Here is a 10,293-nt window from a genome sequence, read left to right on the forward strand (position 1 = left end):
CAAAATAGTGGTTGTAACATTGTTCACAAATTTTACATATCCCTCTTATAGTTTAGGGAAGTATAAGGCGATATGTAAATTTTGTGAACAATGTTACTACCACTTTATCGGATGAAGAAATAATCAAAATAAAAGTTATAGATCTTGATAACTTCTACAACTTTTATGTTCGTGACCTTTTCAGCTGAAATCATTTAATGTTTCAAAATGACATTTGAAGTTGCCATTTTTTGAAATTCAAAATTCAAATAGATAAAACACAATCACATGAAAAGATGGACAAAATAATAGCCGTAAGAACACAATAAATTGATAGAGCATCATTTTAGAGAGTTTTACGAAAAAAATCATCAAATTTGAAGTTAGTATGAGCGAGAAAGACTAGTTATAAGTTTTAACCAGAGATTAAAAAGAGAAATCAGTGTTCTTCGACAATTTTAAAATTGAATTTCAAACAATATTTTGAAATAGTAAATCATTTCAAATGAAAAGGTTGTAAGTAGCAAAGTTTCATAACTTTTCGAGATCTATAACTTTTATTTTGGTTATTTTTTCATCCGAGGTCGTTTAAAAAAATTTAAATTTTAGTGCTTAATTTTTACTATTCGGCGTCTATTCGTAGAGGCGACTTTGAGCCACCCCTACAAATTCGATTTGTAGGGGCGGCTGGATATAGAGCCGCCCTTACAAATCTAAGCCATTTGTAGAGGCGGCTGATAACACCAATAGCCCCTACAAATAGACTTGTAGGGGCAGCTCGTTAGGGCACCATTTATAGGGACGGCTGGATATAGAGCCGCCCTTACAAATCTAAGCCATTTGAAGTGGAGAGTGAAGCTAGGGTTAGGAGCTGTGCGAAAGTGGCCCTAAGTGTTTGGTTGGGCTCCGCGAAAGCTAAGGGGCCATTTGGTAGGGTTCAAGATTCCTGTAGAAACGTTTCAGACGTAGATTCTCTGAAGAAACGTTTTAAGTGGTGAATGAGAAACACATCTTGAAACCGTTTGGCTGTTAGGCTAGATTATGTTTCCTAAGTAAATGTTTTCTTTAAAAAATCATATAAAATAGAAATATGCTTCACAAAATCTTAGATTTTTTATTGGCAAATAACAACCTAAACGCAAGCCATTTAAACATTGTTGCAATAAAAAAGAATCAGGAAAAAACAATCTCTAGTGCATATGGGGGAGAGTATAATCGGAAACAGCGAAACCAGCCTAGTCCCATTTCTCTCCGGTAGGCAAAAAAAAATCACGAAACCGGTGGAACATTTCACGTCTGAAGCGTTTGGGTTCGATTCTTCCATTTCTTGCGAGAAATGGAATCGGTTCGGCTAGCCAAAGAGTGAAGCTGGGGTTAGGAGCTACTCCAAAGGGGCCTAAAAGTGTCCCTTCTCCTCACCCGTCACTACTAGATTCAAAGGTGATTAATACATAAATCTATCTTTCTTACATATGTGAAAATCAAATTAAACTATTGTTTCACATGTTCGTTTATAATAAATTAAATATAATAATTCTTTCACAATGATGTAACTTTTAGTAAATACATTTCTACTTATTATTAAAATGACCTCACAATTGATCTAAGTGTGATAAATAATACATTGAACTATAAAATAAATTTGAGGACCAAGCAATATATTCAAATAATATTTTATTAAATAAAATCATAAAAATCAAATTGACACCGGCTCCCGCGCAGAATGCCAAAATTTTTTAAAGTACCTATAGCCGCGTGCTCCTCACAAGACCACAAACTCCTCAGCTCATCCCGCCGCCTCCTCCTTAGGCCTTCACCTGTTCCCACAGATCTAGAAGGAAGATGCCAGCAACTCATTCCTCTATTGTTCCAATCCTCCCACCCTCGACACAGCGTGCCACTGCCCCCAACTTCGTCTAAACGATCCACGGCGGCAGCCGGCATCCGAAGAATCGGCGAAGGGACGTGCAGATCTGTACAAGTCACACGCAGATCCGGCCACACGCGGAGCGCCGGGGGCTGGTGCTGCACGTCATCGAGGCCCGCGGCCTCCGGGAGCGGACAAATCGGCGGTGAGCTCTCCCCTCCTCCTTGTCCCGCGCCCTCAGGTACACCGCATGCACCATCGTCCACCGCCCGGCGCCCACCACACGTTGCCTACTTCGATACAGTTGTCTCTGCCACCAAGGGGGCTCGACGTGGCCTGGATCCGCCGTGCCGCGGCCGGGGTCTGTAGACCGCGGTGGGCGTGTGAACTGGGCCAGAGCATCTCGCCCTCCGTCTCCGATCGAGATGGGGAGGCACGGGTGGGCGGCTCCGTGTTTGCGGTGCGGATGCGGCGGCTAGCCAGCGGAGGGAAGTGGCGCTTGCTGCCTGGATCGGGCCTGGGCGGAGCGGATGCGGCGAGCCGGCGATGCAAGCTCAGGCCGGGGAGGCGCGGATGCAGCAGCAATTTCTCCGGCCAGGGAGGAGCAGATGTGGTGGCGGGGTACCTCCGATTCCTCGTCGACAGCAAAGCACATCTTCCAGATGCTCGAAGCCATCGTTGGACGCGTCATCGTCCTATGGCGTGAGTGATCGCTCTCCGCTTTTTTAATTTCTCTTCTATTATTTTCTTGATTGGTGGAAAAAGGTGCGGCCCTTATGTGATGCTAGTAAGTGCATGGCGGTGTTTCGTGTGCCTCTGTTGAATCGGTGAAATTTGATTGGTTCGCAGCAAAGGAAAAATACGCCTTCTCTACTCTTGTACTGATTTTGCATCTCATAAATCCCTAGACATTAGCAATGTCGATTCAGTGTCATATGATCATACCATATTGTATTACTGTTTTTGGTCTAAATGAAGAAACTCAAACTTGACAGTTCAAAACCATTGGTTCTTACTGCACTCCATTCTGAGCTGTGGTTCCACTGTTTGTGTAGATTTTTTTTTTAAAAAAAAACTTTAGCAGTAGTAGTACTGCACTTCTGCTATTCATGGTTTCCTTTTTCGACCGAAATCTCCTGATATTTTCGATATATCCTTTTTATCCGTAGGTGCCGATAAGAAAATATCTATCTTTTTCGTACAAATTTTGTTTCAATTTATTTAAATTTACTTAAACTCAAATTAACTTTTATTTGAATTTGGTCCGATATTTCCGATATATCCTGTTTATCCTCTTTATCTATGACCCCCCATAAATTTTAATTTCCGAAAATGAAAACCTTGCTGCTATTTCATTAGAGTAGAGTGCCAAGTAACAGATTGTAGTGACTGAAAATACAAATAGAGATCGTTGGCACTTGCTGAAATACAAACTCTGACAAATGCTAATGACAGAAAATACAAGAAGCTAACATATGCTAGTGACCAAAAAATTCAAGAAGCTAACAGATTCCAGTGACTGAAAATACTGATAGATAGCACTTGAAAATAGTAAAATACAAAGAAGCTAACTGATGCTAGTGATGGAAAATACAAGAAGCTAACAGATGCTTGTGACCGAAAATTCATGTGTGATTAGAAGTGTTGTGCAGGTAAGAGATGTGATTAGAAGAGACGTCCTTGGGTCTAGAGTAGTAGAGTTTAAATTGTAGGTCATAGGGGATTGACAACTTCGGTGAACTTTACTGTAAAATGCTATTTGTAACTGCATATGAAAGGAATATGTAAACAATATGGGTCAAATTAAATTTGTGCCTTTGTACTGTCCCTCTACTGAACAACATATGGCTGTATATACTAAAAAAACGTTTATCTAGATTGTACTGCACTGTTCCAATGGGAACTTTTTACTGAGTTTCATGTCCTCTTTGTTCAAATACATTCCATGTTTAGCATCATGTCTTAAGATCGGGTGTTGGGAGAAGAGAAAGCTGGACAAGTGCACGTCATGGGATTGCTTCCAGTTCCTAAACTAGTTTATGGTCGAAGAACACACCATTTTAAGGACATTAATATAGTTTCACTAGATGGCTCATCATTTGATGTAGAGACTCACATGTTGGAGGAAATAAGGCAACTCAAAGAGCATTCTAGAATGCAAGACAAAGTTATTGAAGAACTAAAAAACAATCAAAGGCACCATGAGAACCAAGAAGCAACAATGGTAACAATGTACATTTTAATTTGTAACTTCGTATTGAAATGTGTTACTCAAACTTTATTTCTTTTCCAGGAAAATTTTGCTAGGAGTGATCATAACAATTCTCAGAATCAAGCGGTGCTTTCTAAAAGAAAGGTATTTGCTCTATTTTTCATGTTTTGACCTAGTTTAGTCTTTTGGCTTTAATATTGTTTCAAATGTTTAGAGAGTTCACTGTGTTGCACCCAACCAGAATGATGGATTCCTTGAACACAGGGATGAATTGGTAAAGTCACTTTCTTGTGAATTTAATACTATTTTATTCACAAAGGATTTTTTTTATATTAACTCATGCTACTGTCTTTTTTTATCTTTACTAGAATAAAGAAACATGTGTGATGACAGTCTGCTTTTATCCACCACAAGTAAAACAACAAAGAAACAAGAGGTATCTATGAACCACACTTTGCTGTATTTATAGAGGAATTTTTGTCTTAATATTTCATACTTCATTTTGTATGTGTAAGGGTCATCATGGAGGGCCTAGAGAGACTATGACCATTGCACACCAGGAGGTGGCTCATGACAAGGTTACATGCAACAAGCGTCAAGCACCTAAACAACTTCCTGTAATGAAGGTAGATGAACATAATACACTTGTTCTAATTGCATGATCTTGATGTACAACTAAGGGTTGTTGGTCACTAAGAGATTATGTCAAATTAATATAGGTTGGGTCCATGGTGCTACTAATGACTTCAAAATATCCTAATAAGGTTAATGTGGCCTATGCAACTCTCTTGAGCACTGATCCAGAAGCCATTGTTGGTGGAGTTAAGACAGGAAATCAATTCTACAAAGTGCGTATCGATCATGCTATAACAAAAGATGAGCCATTAGTGAGGCCTAGGCCTGTGTGCAACAATATTGGTGATGCTCAAGCCAAAGGAGTCTCAATTGCTTGGCCTTCGATGTTTGTATGTTCAAACTAGCTTTCTTAACTTACATCATTGTACATATGTGGCCTAATTTGTAATCTTACAACTTACATTTTCTTTGCAGGTTCAAATGATTAATGATTGAATTCCTACATCGATGTGTACAAAGAATAATTGAAGAAGAAGCAATGGACTTTATGAATCCTAGCTAGTTCTTGATTTTTTCTTTCTAGTATGGACTATGTATGTTTGCTCTCTAGAGCCATATCGTTATGTACAAATACTATGATTTAATCTGAACAAGCACCATGTTTGAAATCATCTCGTACTATATGTGGATTTGTTATGATTATTGAAATTTGTGGTTTATGTGATTTTGCAATGTGTCATGTTTGTATGATTCTATAATAATCCGTGTACCACATATATAGGCAAAATAAATATTTTTCTAATCTAAATATGTTACAATAGATATAAACAAGTGTTACAAACCATGTGTTCCTTTGTTCCATACTATGCTCTACTATAATGTAGAAGTGTTACTAGAACTAAAAAAAAGTGTTACAGTAGACAATCACTATAACACTAGGCAAATGTTCCCATAGATAAATAAATGTGTTACAAACTATGTATTCCACCATAATGTGAAGTGTTACTAGAGAAAAAAATATGTTACAGCAAAAATCATTGTAACACTAGACAAATGTTCCTATAGACAAGTAGATGTGTTACAATAAACTAGTCTATAGTAACATAGCCAATTGGAACACACACAAAAATGTGTTACTAAAAGAGCTAGTAACACTTTTTTCAACCTATTGTAACATAAGTTGGTGTTACTATATCCCTGCGCTGTAGTAGTGTTGTGGTGTTGGCACATTTGCAAAGGTGGTGAAAAAGGTGAAGAAAAGGAGATGAAACCAAGCTTGAAGTGGTGTCCTGGGGGCACTGCCACCCCCTGTCCGGTGGCACCACCATCCCTAGGGTTGTGCCCACCTAGCAGTGTCCTGAGAAGCAGCGTGGGCGCGGTCACCGACGCATCCGGTGTTCACCGCCTTGGCGAGGGCGGTGCACCGCCTGGTCACCGTCACTAGTAGGGCGGTGCCACCGCCATTTTTATCTAGAGAACGAGGGAATCGGGGGTGGTCACCGGACAGGGCAATGCCATCCTGTGTCCAGTGCCACTGCCCTATTTTTCTAGAGAGGGGGTCTCGGGTGGCTTGGTCACCGCCCTCCCTATGGCGGTGCCACCGCTGCCTGTCCGATGCCCGCTCGGTCAGTCAAACTAGCCGTTGAGTCGACCGTTGGGGGGGCACCACCACCCCATGTCCGGTGGCCTCGTAAGAACCAGCTCCAAGGGGTAACAACTCTTTTTTGAGGTGGGGCTTATAAATAGCCCCCTTGGCCAGCCATGGCCACTCTCTTGGAACCCCAAAGTGCTGAGATTTCATATTGTGAGCAAGCTAACACACTCCACTCACTTCTACACTTGATTTCATCATCTTGAGTGAGATTGGAGAGCCTCTAGTGCATTGCTTAGTGATCTAGCATCTTGTGGCACTAGTTGGGCGATTTGGGCAGGTGGAGATCTTGTTACTCTTGGTGTTTGTCGACACCTAGATGGCCCAGTGATTGGTGGATCATTGAGCGGCTATTGGTGATTGTTGCTGGCTCCGATCATTGAGCTTGTGAGGGGTTCTTGTGCCTTCTCCGGCGGAGCGCCAAAGACAACTCTAGTGGATTGCGCGTGGCTTGTGGATCCTCATCTTGTGTTGGTTGTGCGGCACCCGGTTGCGGGTTAGACATGTGATGCCTATTAGCGCGTGAACCTCCAAGTGAGTGAATCGCCACAATGAGGACTAGCTTGCCGGCAAGCAAGTGAACCTCGGAGGAAAAATCATTGTATCATCATTGTCTCCTTGGTATTCTTTGGTATTCATTGATTGATCACTTTCCACGACGGTATATCTCCTCTACCACTCACTTGCATTACTTTGTGTATTTACCTTGTGTAGAGCTTGTGGTAGTTGTAGCTAGTTGTGTAGCATAGCTTCCTAGTTGTAATTAGTTCCTAGCTAGCTCAACTAGTGTAGAGAGTAGCGACATAGCCCTTGAGTGCCTAGATATCATAATTAACTATAATTGTTGGTAGGTGGCTTGCAATTTTAGTAGGCTAACGCAACACTTGCTTCACCTCATAATTATCTAACCTCTTGGCTTAGTGTTATTGTAGATTTTTTAATAGGCTATTCACCCCCTCTAGCCATTAGGACCTTTTATGCGGCCAAGTCACCAAGAACAAGCAACCTGTTCGGTTGGCTGGTTCGTATCGTTGCTGGTTCGTGAAGAAGTACTGCTGGCTGGTTTGTGTGAGAGAAAAATACTGTTCCGACTGAAAATTTACGATCATTTACGACAAGCCACAGCCAAACGAACAGGCTGAAGGTAATCGTGCCATTGCACCTTATTCAATTCTATGACAATTACTCCGTAGTCTTGTTTATATCATTGCAGTTACTCAACTTGGGATTATAATTGTATGCATATGCAACCATATTTCATTAAATATCCTATTGCATATACAAACTATAGTTTATCACCACATCCAATTGTTGTTAGCAATAATCAAGAATACATCCTCTAGTGTTAAATAAGGTGATAAAGGCAATAAGAACATTTCTACGTCTCTACAACCGAGGTGTTCCTCAGGCTTATCTCACACACAAAATGGGATATTGCGGTGGATGCACATGACATAATCAATGGAGCAACAAGTGGAGGTGATTCCAATGAATTCTTCATTTACAAAGAAGGTTTGGAAGCTGACACGTATTGTTTCTTCATCCACTTGAGCTTGATAAAGTATTATGGCCGATAACGTGATTATCGCCCTTAGAACAAATGTGGTTGATAAATGTTGTTAATCATAGCCCTTAGACTACTATAGTCTAGATGAATATTTTTTAGCATGCAAACTTTTACTAAAAAAATAGTCTGCGCATATGTTCACAGATCTCGGCTAATCTAGGAAAACCGGCTAGTCCTATTTTGCATCTTTGTCAAACTACAAATTGGACTTGACGATTGCATTTCTCTCATTGAGACGATTAAAATATATATAAAGAACGCCTATTGGAGTAAAGATAAGAGAACTATGGACTTCAGGAAGATCCACACTCGTGGAAATCAGATATGGTATTGTTATCCTAAAACCAAATTGGAATTGTATATTTACATAGATTCTATAATAGTTATGATCCCCAAGGGGAAAGTCCACCCCACCCTATAAATATACAGGGTCACAAACAATTGAGGGCATCTGGCCAATCGATCAAAAACATAATCAATATAATATCCAAACCCTATATCTAATGTTCTGCAAGCTTCTCGATGATGTTTGTGGGTGTTCTAGGAGTGTACAAAGTAAAGAGCACAAGTGGAGGTGAAGAGTGACTCTAGTGGATTCATGGTGTTGTTGGTGTAACTCATGATCGAGCCAACTCATACACTATCACTCACATCTAATCCAAGCTTGAGGGATTATTGAGCTAGTAGAGGAGCGGTGATCCTTGGATATGCCACAATGGGGATGTAGGTAGCTGACAAACAATGGAACCTTAGGGAATAATCTTGTGTCTCCCCTTGTGGTTTGCACCTACTACACTTGTGGTCTTTACTTTGTGCACTCCTTGCTTGTGTAGTTATTTAGCTCTCTAGTTTGCTTGTCTTGTGTAGTTGTTCTTGCTAGAGTAGTCAGGTTGCTTGTTCGAGTAGCTCCTAGTTCTAGTAGTGTAGCTAGTTGTTTACCTATGATACAAGAATTTTGTAGGGCTTGCTCCTCTTTTGGCTTGCTTGCTAGTTAGGCTTAGTGCTTTTTAGGGCCTTATTGTTGCCTAACTAGTTTTTGATACTATTGTGCATTTGAAGGAAATTTTTATAGGCTATTCACCCCTCTAGCCATCAACCGATCCCTTCACCTTGTTGACCTAGAACAGCCCAAGGTGTGTCCTCATAGCGAGATCCTTCTCAGGAAGCATTCATTGGTTTTTATCGTGGCAAATCTACCAAAACTAGCCAAGATGGTTTGGGAAACCAGATAGGGCGGTTTTCTCTGGCCCTGCTTCAATTTGATCCTTGTGCGATCCGAGCACACTACCTCTTTGGGTTTGTGACTAGATTTGCGTCCATGGGACATGTTTAATGTGATGGCCCTAGGGACTTATTCTTAGTGTGATTCTTTTAGTCATGTGCTTCAACCAAATAAGGGGCGAGTAGAACTACGAAGGTAATGTTTGTTACTTTTAATTTTTACAGCTCAGTTCAACCCTCCTCACAGCCTTGAATGACAATGGATAAAGTTTAATAAATCATGGAAGCATACGTCGAACAAAAATCGACAAAATCAGGGTTTGAAAGCATCTAGGCCCCTAGTTGGGTTTCGGTGATTCATGATAATACATGATTACTGTGACTAACGTGTGTTTTGTAGAGGCAATTAAGTTAGGTCACGGTAATGGGGATCGATTGAGCTATCATGGTGGTCATGCCCCTATGATGGAAACTGTTTCGGTTTTTAAAGGATGGACGACAAGGTTAAGGATGGACTAGTTCTAAGTGTCGTTTACTCTGATGCAAATGAGCTTTATCACTTGTACTCTTGCTTATTTTATATCTTTTGAGTACATCATGTTGGCTTGGGTCATATAAGCTTGCCTAACACTTTTGTTCTTATTGTCAAAATCTTATATGAACCAAGCATGTTAAAAACCTCATCTCTTTCACATACTCAAGGTGGTATTGTCATCAATCACCAAAAAGGGAGAGATTGAAAGCATCTAGGCTCCTAGTTGGGTTTTGGTGATTAATGACAATACATGATTACTGTGACTAACGTGTGTTTTACAGAGGCAATTAAGTTAGGTCACGGTAATGGAGATCGATTGGGCTATCATGTGGTCATGCCCCTACGATGGAAATCATTTTGGTTTTCAAAGGATGGACAATAAGGTTAAGGATGGACTAGTTCTAAGTGTTGTTTGGTGTTGAGAAGACACTTAGAATAGTTTAGGACTTTGTTTTTCCTTTGGCCGTACTATTAAGGGGGGTATGGATGGGTAGCTTGACCTAGGTGAATCTAGTAAGTTAGATGTGGTGCACACTTGCTAAATCTAGCACTAGGTAGCTCCTAAAAAGGCCTTAGATCCATTGGAGCAAACTTCATTCACGTATGATCGAGAGTTGGAAGTGAATGAAGGGTCAAATGTCGACCGGACGCTGGTTCTAGAGTGATCGGACGCTGGCGCAGAGTC

At 40.7% G+C, this 10,293-nt stretch overlaps 1 protein-coding gene across 5 annotated transcripts; it reads left to right on the forward strand.

Annotated features, from left to right (window-relative positions):
* Window positions 1-1,776: 1,776 nt before the first annotated feature.
* On the forward strand, window positions 1,777-5,340 carry LOC136505384 (uncharacterized). 5 transcript variants are annotated; one of them, XM_066500533.1, is made up of 8 exons: window positions 1,777-2,051; window positions 2,151-2,548; window positions 3,955-4,070; window positions 4,140-4,202; window positions 4,273-4,332; window positions 4,574-4,684; window positions 4,778-5,023; window positions 5,109-5,340. In XM_066500533.1, the coding sequence occupies exons 2-8, from the start codon at window positions 2,377-2,379 to the stop codon at window positions 5,127-5,129; spliced, it is 789 nt and encodes a 262-aa protein (XP_066356630.1). In that variant the 5' UTR covers window positions 1,777-2,051; window positions 2,151-2,376; the 3' UTR covers window positions 5,130-5,340. The 5 variants fall into 5 exon arrangements, 3 of the variants coding, with proteins under 3 accessions (XP_066356630.1, XP_066356631.1, XP_066356632.1); XR_010771189.1 differs by lacking the exon at window positions 5,109-5,340 and adding an exon at window positions 4,427-4,494 and having other exon boundaries at window positions 1,777-2,548; window positions 4,823-4,841; XR_010771188.1 differs by lacking the exon at window positions 5,109-5,340 and adding an exon at window positions 4,427-4,494 and having other exon boundaries at window positions 1,777-2,548; window positions 4,778-4,796.
* Window positions 5,341-10,293: the final 4,953 nt, after the last annotated feature.

Source organism: Miscanthus floridulus, chromosome 14, assembly GCF_019320115.1.
Source record: "Miscanthus floridulus cultivar M001 chromosome 14, ASM1932011v1, whole genome shotgun sequence".
In the NCBI taxonomy this organism is placed as follows: Eukaryota; Viridiplantae; Streptophyta; class Magnoliopsida; order Poales; family Poaceae; genus Miscanthus; species Miscanthus floridulus.